Source organism: Helianthus annuus, chromosome 9, assembly GCF_002127325.2.
Source record: "Helianthus annuus cultivar XRQ/B chromosome 9, HanXRQr2.0-SUNRISE, whole genome shotgun sequence".
Classification (NCBI taxonomy): Eukaryota; Viridiplantae; Streptophyta; class Magnoliopsida; order Asterales; family Asteraceae; genus Helianthus; species Helianthus annuus.
The window spans coordinates 172,890,066-172,902,119 of NC_035441.2; the positions used below are offsets into that span (position 1 = coordinate 172,890,066).

At 37.2% G+C, this 12,054-nt stretch overlaps 2 protein-coding genes across 3 annotated transcripts; both read left to right on the forward strand.

Annotated features, from left to right (window-relative positions):
* The first annotated feature begins 1,487 nt into the window (after positions 1-1,487).
* LOC110879620 lies at positions 1,488-6,153 on the forward strand. The gene is made up of 9 exons (XM_022128121.2): positions 1,488-1,765; positions 2,454-2,627; positions 3,420-3,831; positions 3,922-4,175; positions 4,306-4,374; positions 4,477-4,533; positions 4,627-4,679; positions 4,759-4,834; positions 4,931-6,153. Exons 1-9 carry the CDS (start codon positions 1,722-1,724, stop codon positions 5,877-5,879), a joined length of 2,088 nt encoding a protein of 695 aa, XP_021983813.1. The 5' UTR covers positions 1,488-1,721; the 3' UTR covers positions 5,880-6,153.
* An 822-nt stretch (positions 6,154-6,975) lies between these two features.
* LOC110874957 lies at positions 6,976-8,777 on the forward strand. Of its 2 annotated transcripts, none has more exons than XM_022123269.2 (5): positions 6,976-7,129; positions 7,221-7,383; positions 7,687-7,780; positions 7,863-8,062; positions 8,485-8,777. In XM_022123269.2, the coding sequence occupies exons 1-5, from the start codon at positions 7,070-7,072 to the stop codon at positions 8,583-8,585; spliced, it is 618 nt and encodes a 205-aa protein (XP_021978961.1). In that variant the 5' UTR covers positions 6,976-7,069; the 3' UTR covers positions 8,586-8,777. The 2 variants fall into 2 exon arrangements, with proteins under 2 accessions (XP_021978961.1, XP_021978962.1); XM_022123270.2 differs by having other exon boundaries at positions 7,863-8,041.
* Positions 8,778-12,054: the final 3,277 nt, after the last annotated feature.

The following is a 12,054-nucleotide window of genomic DNA, read 5'->3' on the forward strand; positions in this document are numbered from 1 at the left end:
CAATCCTCACATCCGCATGCGAAAACCAAACTTTCCAAAGCCAAGCCACCTCTTCATGACTGAGAAAATCCACAGCCGCAACGTTACAGGAGAAGACTAGCAACATATTAAATCCTCCCACGTATTGTAGATCTACGTCCATAATCCCTGCCGTCATCAAAAGTTGTTTAACCGAAACCAAAGTGTTAAAATCTCGGCATCTGGCTAGGACAGATCGATGAAGACGACTCTCAAAGGCTTTGACACCAGCATTCACCGTTATCTCTTCATCTACAGGAACCTTAAGTTTCTCATAATTAAGAGCTATGCTGTACGAACACCCGGGTCTAGTGAAATTGAGCGGGTACTTCAGAACGGACTGACCTTCTCTCCTGTCTGTCACTGGACCATAACCATTGGTGTGACCTCCAATCTCAACCGGACCGTTCTCCTTAGCGAAACTAGCGAGATTGATCTTAAGCGTATTCTTCCCAAGTTTAATACCTTTCATCTTGTTCTCCATTTCTTTCCAGTCTAAAACACCTCTAAAGCTTACAGAACCGAACTTGAGCCCTTCCTTGTTCCTCTTTCTAGCAATGTACGTTCCGGACAAGTCTCCATAATCTTTCAACACCGTGGCCAAATCCCAAGGCCTACACCCATCCGGAATATTTGCTACAAAAAACTTAATAACCTTAGTCGTTGACATAAACGGGACACTCAGGAGCCACAAAAGGAGGAGCCAGGAAGCGAATGGATGAATTCGAGAGCCTAATAGAATGGAAGGTGAGATCGAGATTCACTAACAATAGTACTCGAAAAAACCTCACATCATCATCGTCGAGCACACCTGGCAATCTGAAATACAGTCCCCGGAAGGCGAATGGAATCAACAACAATACCTAAATAGGGGGGAAGGTAGACTCAAAGCACACAACCGAGATTACCTCACTCACTATCTTGATATGTTCCTCCTCGTTGAGCTCGTCCGGCGGCCGGAGGTTAGAGGGAGAGAGAAAGACGCGTCAAGAAGGTTTAATTACATCTCCTAAGGCAACCCGAATGTGAGGAACTGTTATCAGCATGCATGATTACACCTTAAACAACTTTTTAATCTATTTAAGATGTTTTGATTTAGTAATTTGAATTTGATGAACACAATACATCTTATAGTGTTTCAAGACGCATGTTCGTTAGATTCAGTCCAGCCGTATAACTATTTCTTTTCCTCTTCGTTTTACCTATGGTTAAAAATTAAAATATTTATTAACATTAACAACTTTATTATAAGTCATACGGATACCACATAAAAATCGCAAAAATCAAAATAAGACGACGACACATTTTACACGTGGCACTCGTGCTCCGTCCACACACTTTATTACAGTTCCACGTCATACGGATGAGACCTTCACTGTGTGTGGGTCCCTTTCCCAATTTTGAAATCCGTGTGGGTCCCATTTCAGTTGTTCCTTCGCCGACTCACCCAGACGATAAACCGGCATCGCTTTTATATTTGTAACTTATACAGACACATGCCTTCTCTCCTCCGCCACGTTTTATCTATTTTCTCTCTCTACAATCATACTCTTTCTCTCTCTCTCTCTCTAGAATCATCGACTAGAAAATCCGATTTTTTAGGGTTTCATTTCGATTTGGATCTGCTGTTTGTTATACTACCGTTACTCAGAGCCACCAATTCAATCTGATATACATATACATATACAATTATACATACATAAATGATGCAACGGCTCGTTGACAACTTCCTTGCTGTCACAAAAGAGTTAGTTTCCTAATTTTATTTTTGCTTTGTTTTGTTTTGTTTTTTCTCACATTCGACTGAAATTCGGTACTGTTTGTGAATCGATATAAGGTTTAGATGTTTTAATTGTGATCTGTGTAACCGTTTGGTGTGTGATCGGTTTAATTTGGGGTTGGTTGACGATTGTGGTGAATTTAGGGTTTAATTACTTGCGAAAACGGAATTAGATTTTCGTGATGGTTAAGAGGATGCCTTAGATAAGATTTGAAGACTAATTTGGTGGTTTCTGTTAGGGTTTGGTGCTTGTGTCTGTCGTATTCTTGTTTTAGATTGTAATTTGGAATTTTCGAATTAGTTAGGGTTGGAATGAGGACCGTAGAACATTCAGATTGTGCCCTAGTGGATAATGCAGAATTTGTTATTTAATATATGTTTGATTTTATATTCGTGAAGAATTCTGCAAAGGTTTTTTGAATTGAGTTTATTTGTATGAAAATTATCTTTTAGTTGTTTTGTAACTAAGAACATGATAGTTTTGGAGTTCTGTTGTGATTGAAATCATTGCAGGATGGTGATGTGTGAACTTGATTAACATTTGTCCCTAAAATATGATCTTAAAGTTGTAAACAGGGAATAATTTGTCATGTTGATGTGCAATTATGTATGTTGGTCACTTGTCTTTGTCTTAAAGATCTGTTGTGTTATGTAGGTCTGTGAAAACGATTAGTTACGAGTGGTTGAATATCATTTTGAGGCTAATAAATGGAGTATCAGCAATGTTGTTGGCTATAATGCCTGGCAAGACTAAGATGCTTGAAGGTATTCATGGTTGGGAGCTGAGACCATCTTTTCGTGGACCCCGGCTTCCTCGTTGGATGGAGAAGTAAGCCTTTTTCTTATTCCTCCCTAACATGGGTTTTCTAAATAAAGATAAAACCTAGAAATTTGGGGAAAATGAGGCAGCATTTTGTTTCCATTTAATGCTTTAGTTCCATTTTGTTTCTTAATCTAGTAGTGATTCGGAACTTTTACGTGTCAGTAGTGTACACATTTCTTTGCATATTTAGTGTCATATTCACTTGTTTTGTATATTTCATCCATGAATATTTTATGTCCCAACATGTGCCATTGTATCTCCTTTAGTAACTATCTTCAAGATTCGTGATTGGCTGATTGCGTCTTATGAGTCATGACATTTGAAATAAGTTTTGCTTTAATCTGTGATCTTTTCACAATTAGATCAAATGTTGCTTTGGGATTCGGGTTCAAAGGAACATTCCCTTGTATTATATAGTCGAGACTCGAGATATGTGTTGTTTTGCCTAACAATATTATATACGATAACTAGTTATTAAATGTGAATAGGGCACACATTCATTGGTGTACACAAAATCTATTACCTTCTTAAATCATCATACTTACTTTTTTGTTGCAAATAAACCATCCTTAAAAAATACAGAAGAAAGTAACACTGCTCTGTATTGATCCAATTTTGTTTTATTCTTGCAAGCTTTCATTTTTAGTTTAACATCTAATATTTTTTTAAATCTCTCAAAATACACTACTATAGTGACAATACTTCCCTCTTTTAGTTTCAAATACTATTGCAAGATATTCTGCACATCATTTTTCTTATTGACATGCTTTCTTCTTTTTTTTTTTTTTTTTTGGGTAGTGGGGTGTCTTCCTTTAACCAGTTTGTTCATGAACTCTCAATGGACTCTGACTCAGCATCAAGCGTAGATTATTCATCTGGAGAAGATGTAGATTACGATGATGATGACGACGGTGACATATCTCCTGCATCTCCATCATCACAAGGTTCTAGATTCTCCAGGGCAAGCAGCTACACAAAGCGTCGGAAGAACTGGGCCCACTTGGTTTTTTCCATGTTTGTGTGGCTTCTGCTTCCTGCCAGGCTAATACTCGGGATACCATTTTACTTGTATAGCATATTTTTTGGTAGAGGCTCAAAGGGGCCCACTAGCAGCCCCGGAAGACTCCAGACTTCACATGTCCATGCTGGCAGAAAAGCACTGGATCATGTTGTTCAACTGGCTACAGATAGAAGGCGTGGTGTTATAGAGGTTAATATCTATTTAATTCTTAGCCATCATAAATTTACATGTAAATGGGTTGAAATTACCATCTCAGATTGTTAAATTCTTTAATTTCAGGATCTACACCTTGGAATGGAAATTTTTATTGAAACCATATTTGATGGTATTCACAAGATAGCGGCTTGTTTTCTCTCTCCAATTGAGTCTCTTAGGGCGTTATTCAGGTGGTCTTCTGCTGATGATTCAAGTGCCTATGTGGCTACAGCAACTCTGGCTGAAGACGACCCTACTCCGACAGAAAGGAAAACTAGATTGAATAGTTCGTTGAATACAGATGCTCGAACATGTCAAGACGTCATTACAGAGCTCGGGTAAGTTCTATTTGTTATTTTAAAGCTGCATAGTTTAACTTCAAAAGTATTTATTGCGAAAGACTACGGCATCTAATATCGTCACACTAGAAGCATCAATTGTAACACCAAAAAACTTTTTACTTTTTAGGTATCCGTATGAAGCTATCAGAGTGGTTACTAATGATGGATATGTTCTCCTTTTGGAACGGATTCCGAGGTAGAAGTTATTCTTGTATTAACATTTTAAATTTATTTGTTGTATTGAGGTTTGCATTTTGCATTGAAGTTTATCCTGAATATGATTCTCTCCTCCTTGTAGACGTGATGCTAGAAAGGCGGTTTATCTTCAACATGGCGTATTTGATTCATCTATGGGGTATGTAGTATCTGCTTATTACTTCATTAAACTACATACACATGTGCATGATGCTTTTGATGCCAACTTTGTTTTCCTTATACTTCTTTCCAGATGGGTGTCTAACGGAGTTGTCGGCTCTCCAGCTTTTGCAGCTTTTGATCAAGGTTTGCGTTTATATTCTTTGTCCAATAGGCGCATTTTGTATTTAACAAGTTAATATGAGTATTTTTTTTCCTGTTGCAGGCTATGATGTGTTCCTGGGCAATTTTCGTGGTCTAGTTTCAAGAGAACATGTTAACAAAAATATATCTTCACGAGAGTAAGTTCCTTTCGGCTCGTGAAATGTAACGTTATGTTTATACAAATAGTGCGTCTATCTAATACCTGTGGGGCCCACGATATCTTCCTTGAACAGATACTGGCGTTACTCCATCAATGAAAATGGGATCGAAGATGTACCAGCGATGATAGAAAAAATTCACGAAGTGAAAACGTCAGAATTAAAGTCTCTTTCAGAGCGTGATACCACCGAAGAAGCAAACACCGAGCAACCTTATAAACTCTGTGCCATCTGTCACAGCTTAGGTGGAGCTGCAATTCTCATGTACGTCATAACACGCAGAATTGAACAAAAGCCTCACCGTCTATCAAGAGTAATCCTTCTATCGCCAGCTGGCTTCCATCATGACTCGACTTTTGCATTCACAGCACTTGCACACTTCCTCCTTTGGTTCGCTCCAGTTTTACAGCCTCTCATCCCCGGTTTCTACATACCCACAAGGTTTTTCCGCATGTTGGTGAACAAATTAGCTCGGGATTTCCATAATTATCCTGCTGTTGGTGGGGTGGTTCAAACCCTAATGGGTTACTTATTGGGTGGTGACAGCTCTAACTGGGTTGGAGTATTGGGTTTACCCCACTACAACATGAATGACATGCCTGGAGTTTCGTTTGGTATAGCACTTCATTTAGCTCAAATGAAACATGCACGTAAATTCAGGATGTTCGACTATGGGAGTCCTGCGGCTAACATGCGAGCGTACGGTTCTCGAGAACCGTTGGATTTGGGGGAGTATTATGGGCTCATTGATGTTCCTGTGGATCTTGTTGCAGGGAGGAAAGACAGGGTGATCCATCCCTCAATGGTGAGGAAACATTATAGGTTAATGAGGGAAGCGGGTGTGGATGTTTCTTATAATGAGTTTGAATACGCTCATTTGGATTTTACGTTTTCGCATCGTGAAGAACTTTTGGGTTATGTGATGTCGCGTTTGCTTCTTGTGGCGCCCAACGCAAAGCCGAAGTCTCTGAGATTGAAGAAGAAAGATGGAGAGGTGGTTGCTAAGCAAGAGGCCATTTCTTGATCATGTTTGTTCCGTGAATGTTGTGTTGTATAAGATGTTAGATGGATAATGTATATACTTGGTGTCGAGTTCCCGGTTACCCCTTTTATTAGTGAGGTTGGGTTTGTTAGATGTGAATTTTATAGTGCCATATGAAGATGGTAGTTGGAGAAGTAGAGAACAAGCCCATGATATATTGTGTGTTACTGGCAATGTATTCCCCAGTTTGATACCATGGAATTGTACATTGGATGTCTTTTGTCACTTTTATCATTATGTTGGAGCAATTTTGTTATTATATCCACATAAAGACAGAAAAGCTCACGATAGTGGTCCATTAATGAAAAGATTTAGACTATGCTGAGGTAAAAATGCGAAGTTGAAAGTAACATCGTTGGAAGAGTTTCCGATGCATTATTACTCGATTTCATGAGTAACTTACTTGAGATCAACCCATGAAGGCTGGGAGATCTCCACATTCCATTCATAGCTTTGAGTTAAAAAAGCTCATAGTAGTGGTCCATTAATGAAATTGTCATCAAGCAGCTCATGTGAAAAACAAATTACAGAAATAAGGGGTGTTAGTAGTTGCCATGATGCCACATCACCTCCACAAACCCCCCCCCCCCCCCCCAACCCCCCTTTCACGAACCATATCGTATCGTCTTTAACTATTTAGTAGTTTAGGATCTAAATGTAAATAAAGAAGCAACAAACCAAACCTCATATACTTAAACGTGATTATTCCAAATGAAATGGTAATATATTGATTTCAAACGGAGTTATTCGATCTTCTTTTTTTATTTTTTTTCTTCTTTCTGAAACAATACGTAGCAGGCTAACAACTCGAGATTAAAGGATTAGACCATGTTGAAGTACAAAAGCGTAAAAGGGTTAATTATTTTCAACTTTCACTCAATAAAATATATATATTTTATTTTGAATGATAATGCTTATTCACTCCTAATTTACACCAAATTTAATTCTAAACTACTCCATGTTTGAGGTTGAACCCAAAACCTCCCCTTAAGAGACAAAAATCTCTACCAGGTGGGCTAACCCCAGATTAGCCAATAAAATATATCTAAATTTTCTAATTTTTAAAAGGCCTTAACCAATAAAAAAATTATTTTAAAAGCCCAACTCATCCGGGCGGCAATAACATAATATAAAGCTCGTGGAGTTCGAAAATCGACATCGAAGAAAAGAAAATGGACGATTCAGGTGCGATTCTCTGTCAGTTATCAGCACTTAAGGATATGCTTGATCAGGTTCGCTATCCAATTTATTATATTCGTAATTTTATAATCTCATATGTAATCGATTTGAATATTAGGTTTTTGCTGATTTTGATCCGTTCAGGTGAACGAAGAAATAGAGGCGAATTTCCAAATTACCAGAGATATCGAATCAGAAATCGTCAAGTGTTCCGAATTCGAGAGAACTTTAGCTGTTCGAGAGTCGGAGTTGATGAAGACGATGTACATGCTTCAGTTTGAAATAAAAGGACTCATGGCCATGAATGGTAACGAGATATTTTCTAATTTTTTAATGTTTCATTCCTTGTGAATCGTTCGAGCATACATTTGTGACTTGGCTTCGTTAAGATCTGTAATAGTAGTAAGTCTATGATCTGTATTTGATTTGGATAGACACAAGCAATTAACAAAATGTAAACAAAAGATGAGTTGGTATATTTATGTTTGAAGATTTAGTCTGCTGTTATATGGCTTAATACTTGCATCATTTGATAATGATAGTATATATTTAATATATTCAGTTACTGATGATCTGTTAATCTGTCTGATGTGTATGTATCGGATATTAGATGAATCGAGAGCGAGAAGAGAATGCCTACAGAAGGAGCTGTCTTGCATGAAAATGAAGCAACACGAGATACTTGTAAGAATCAAAAGCAAAAGGTGTTTACTGAGTTCATTTAGGAAACTCAATTGCTAACGGAACGCTATAATGATTTTTTATTTTGTTTTCACGTTCACACAGGGAAACTTTCTGTACATTGTGTCTGGAATTTCAGAAGGGGGTTGAGGAGGAAGGACATGGTAAAGTAGGGAAGTTGTTGGCGGAGAAAGAGTACCTTGAGAATGAAGTTCGTCTTCTCGGGAGGAAAATTAGTTCATTGCAAAATTCAATGTCAGATTTTGTTCAAGAGATACTTGAAGGTATTGATGCCTATAATTCAGGTAATATTTTCTTTGTGACCTCAAAGTTTTTATATCTAAATAAAGTAATGAAAATGTGTTACTAATCGTAGACTGGACCGACTTACCCTACATATAGCAACTATACATTTCTTTTATTCTTGTAGTCTGGTTAATATTGATGAAATAGTAGTTTCGGGGTTCCTGCAAAAAGGAAAAGAAAAAATATATAAAATGAAAGAACTTGCAAGAAAGGAAGGGATAAGTAAAAATGTTGTTTTGCAGAGATTGAGTAATTATAAGTGCAAAAATGTATTTGGAAGAGAGTGGTAATTCTGAGAACGACAAATTGGTTACTTATGATGATTTTTTACATAAGTATGATGATTTTTTACTACTTAAAAAATTAGACTTTTGATGTGTTTGAAGCTGCTTATGATGATTTTTTACTTTGTAAAATGCAGAATTGGCTATTGTGGTAGAGAGTGGTAATTCTGAGAACGACAAATTGGTTAAAGAAATTAATGAACTGAAGGCCACATTGCTTGCAACAATGTCATCATGACAGTCATACAAGGTAATATTAGCATTGTAGCATTGTTTCCTAGTCCTAGAGATGCTTTTCCCTGTACATCTTGACAGTTTAAAACGTATAGAAAGTAGATATGATAATTGACACTTGCAGTCTTGCACAATACATTCACCCTCAAAGTTTCAAAATCGGAGGAAGATTTAAAAAGTGAACATAGAACATAAAGAACATAGAACAAAGATATGTTTGAGGAAATAAAAATATATGAGAGATGCATATACCGGGCCTCAACCAGGTGTAATACATGGGTACCTTCTACAAGCCTTCAAATAGTCTGGTTCTAGCTACATTATGCTAGACTTACACCATTAATTCTTTACACACATTTCCTTCGTGTGTACCTTCCTTATTGTCTGTGAATGATTGAGCATAAAGCGTTAATATTTTAGGCATTAGTATAATACCTCAACTTGTTCGAATGGTACTTGGTCTGGATGACTCTTGTTCATATTTCTTGGTTTGGTATGTATATTGAAGAAACACCGGTTCTAATCCGTGCGGGATTAGAACCAAAGAGGTAGTCTCGACAAGGGGGTTAATCCTTAATCTCTTCTAATCAATGACTGATGATGTCTCGAGAGTAAATCTGCAAACAAGAAACAACTATACCCCTTCATATATGCATCTCGTTCTGTGTCTGTGTGTGTCATGAGATTATTGATGTGAAGTATATCATAAGGATTGTCCTGTCCTGTCTAGATAATTAATGTTATCCAGTTGTTTTGTAAATGTGGTTTAGTGATGATTTTGTTGATGTGACGAAGCGGCTACATTGTATCCGTTCGTCATAGGTTGAGGATTATAACGCTTGAGGCTGAATAGAATTTTATCGTGTATAATCGTCAAAATCAAGTGTCGGTCATGGCTACAAGTAATAAGTGATAACTTCTCAACAGTGTCATTCTTGTGATGTCATATACCTATTTATCTTGATCAAATCACACATACAAAAGGATATTTGTTCATTGACAGTTCAAACCAGTCTCTATGATTTTCTTATGCTGATTAACACAATAGGCCCAATCACACATACAACACACTTGTTATTTATTTTTATAACTGCGTTAAGGATGAAAAACGTAGACTATCGGCGAAAACAAAATTCTTAAGTTTATTTGCAGGTTCTCAACTTTTTTCCGTACTTTCAAATTAGAGCTCCAATATGGACCCACATAATTAGATTTAGGCTACATAGTTTTAGTTTCTAATAATTTTTTGGGTCAAATTGGTCGTATGTAATATTCGCATGGGTGAGACTGAAAGAAAAACAAAGTATAATTGAAGAACCAGGTGGAAGTCGTCACCATCGCCGCCCCATTCAACACAGACGTCGCCGCCACCAACATTGTCAGCGGCGCTACCGCTACTACGGATGTTGCCACCACTACTGACACCATCACTAACCGGCTAGCCGCCATAAAATTAAATATAAACTAAATATAGCGGGTGAATCTTCTATGGCCCAACTTGTTTTAACCGGAACCTAGCTTGACCAACTTATTTTGACCCTTTACACAACTACCTCCTTGTTTTGCCAATCATAGTTTCAATTATAAAGTTGTTAGTTTCAGTGTGGATTTCTAGTTGTTGGTCAATATGGTTATAGTTGTTAATTGGGATGATACTAATTCAAACAAAATGAGATTTGATCGGATCAGATTAAATCTTACGACCCTATGATCAACTTATATGCTTGATCATATGGATGGAGAATAGTCTAAGCATTCATATCCCATCCATCAACCCCTCCTCTATCTTTAAAATTTTAAAAAATCTACTAAAACTCACTACAACCCGTCCACCACTTCTTTACCCCACCCCTATATTTTGAAAAATTGTTTCACTAGTTTTTCATATATAAAAGCTACTATTCATCGTCCGTCAAATTATTATGAGTGTATAAAAACGAGAAATATAATATAATATAATAAATGTATGTGACTAAGATAAAGATAAAAATGGTGGATTGGACGTGAGAGGTTTTATAAAATAGAAATAAATTTTGAAAATTATGATTTTTAGTTAAATTATAAGGCAGAAAGTGATGGAGGGGATGTAAATGCTCTTCACTCCTTATCTTTTGAAAGACTATGATGATTAATGATATGTGCATGTCAAAAGTGTTTACGCTTCCAGGCACCCCCGTTACATGGAGTTGCGGTCACTTAATGACTCCAAGGCATGATGAAAACTAGGTAACTGATCATACATGATGCAAAAGGCTGGTCCTTGTGATAGTCAAGGTTGTTGCACACGACACAGAAACTAAGTAACCTTGATCACACATGATATAAAACCAAACAACTAATTAGTATCAGTTATTCTTCACACTAAAGATTCAAGTCAATGATACTAAGAACTGTTTTCCCCAAAGTAACGATTGATGAAAGAAACAACTAATGAAGATAAGGACAAAGAACTGTTGAAAAGAAACAACTATTATTTAGGGGGTGTTTGTTTTTTGTGAAAAGCACTTCTTGACCTCTTATGTCTGTACCACGCAGACCACGCGCAGACGTTTGAGTCTGCAGTGTGTTTGTTTTCTTGAGGTGATTTTATTAAAAATGTCTGCCCATCCTCTTTTTGGGGCAGATGTGGACTCAAGTCTTCTAACCTCTTTTCCTCCTCTTCTAAACACATATCCTCTTACACAAACCCTAGCACCTTCTTCTCCTCCGCCCCTTCCTCTCCCTACCGCCGACAACCCCCTTACCTCTACCGTCGCCGACATCCCCTATCTCCACCGTCGCCGACATCCCCTACTACCTCCACCGCCGCTGATACCACTCCTTCTCTCTACCTTTGACGAGCTTGGGGCCGGAGAGTCTCACTGCGACTCATCTCTACTGGTATGTATGTTATCTCATCCATTCTGCTGCAGATTTCAGTTATGGTCACCTACTTGTACATATTTCAGTCATGGTCAACTAAAGAAAAAACCGCTGCAAAGAGTTAGATCTTTGAATATGTATTGGGCTAGTTTTGCCTCAACTTTCATCAAAATGTCATCTCATAGTCGTCAATCGTCATCAACATCGAAGTATCATTAGGATGAATTTATGCAGTAACATTTGAAACTTAAACTATTATTGTGTTTTTATGTTATGATCTTAATTTTGTGCTGTTAATTTTTTGATTGTTTGATGTTAATTGTTCAGATTGTTTGAATTTTTAGATTGTTTGATGTTAATTGTTATGACTGTTTGATGTTAATTTTTCTGATGATTTAGCGCTTGTATAACTATTATTGTGCTTTTATAAATGTTGAAAACTCTTTTAAGTTTAATAAATCAGTTTATTTATATTTCAGTTTACTTCAGCAGCTTGGAGAAGTTAAAAATAAACAGTCTTCTTGTTGCAGACTGCAGAGGTTTGGTCTACCTCTTCTGCTATAGATGTGGTTCGCATACTGCAGACGTTTTACCTCTAAAAAACAAACAAC

Excerpts from the sequence above, each read along its gene's own strand:
- LOC110874957 (XM_022123269.2), top strand. The coding sequence starts at position 7,070 with ATGGACGATTCAGGTGCGATTCTCTGTCAGTTATCAGCACTTAAGGAT. Across the intron at positions 7,130-7,220 it reads TTAAGGATATGCTTGATCAG|GTGAACGAAGAAATAGAGGC; the intron begins GTTCGCTATCCA and ends TGATCCGTTCAG. Across the intron at positions 7,384-7,686 it reads AGGACTCATGGCCATGAATG|ATGAATCGAGAGCGAGAAGA; the intron begins GTAACGAGATAT and ends ATCGGATATTAG.
- LOC110879620 (XM_022128121.2), top strand. The coding sequence starts at position 1,722 with ATGATGCAACGGCTCGTTGACAACTTCCTTGCTGTCACAAAAGA. Across the intron at positions 1,766-2,453 it reads TTCCTTGCTGTCACAAAAGA|GTCTGTGAAAACGATTAGTT; the intron begins GTTAGTTTCCTA and ends TGTGTTATGTAG. Across the intron at positions 4,680-4,758 it reads TTTTGCAGCTTTTGATCAAG|GCTATGATGTGTTCCTGGGC; the intron begins GTTTGCGTTTAT and ends TTCCTGTTGCAG.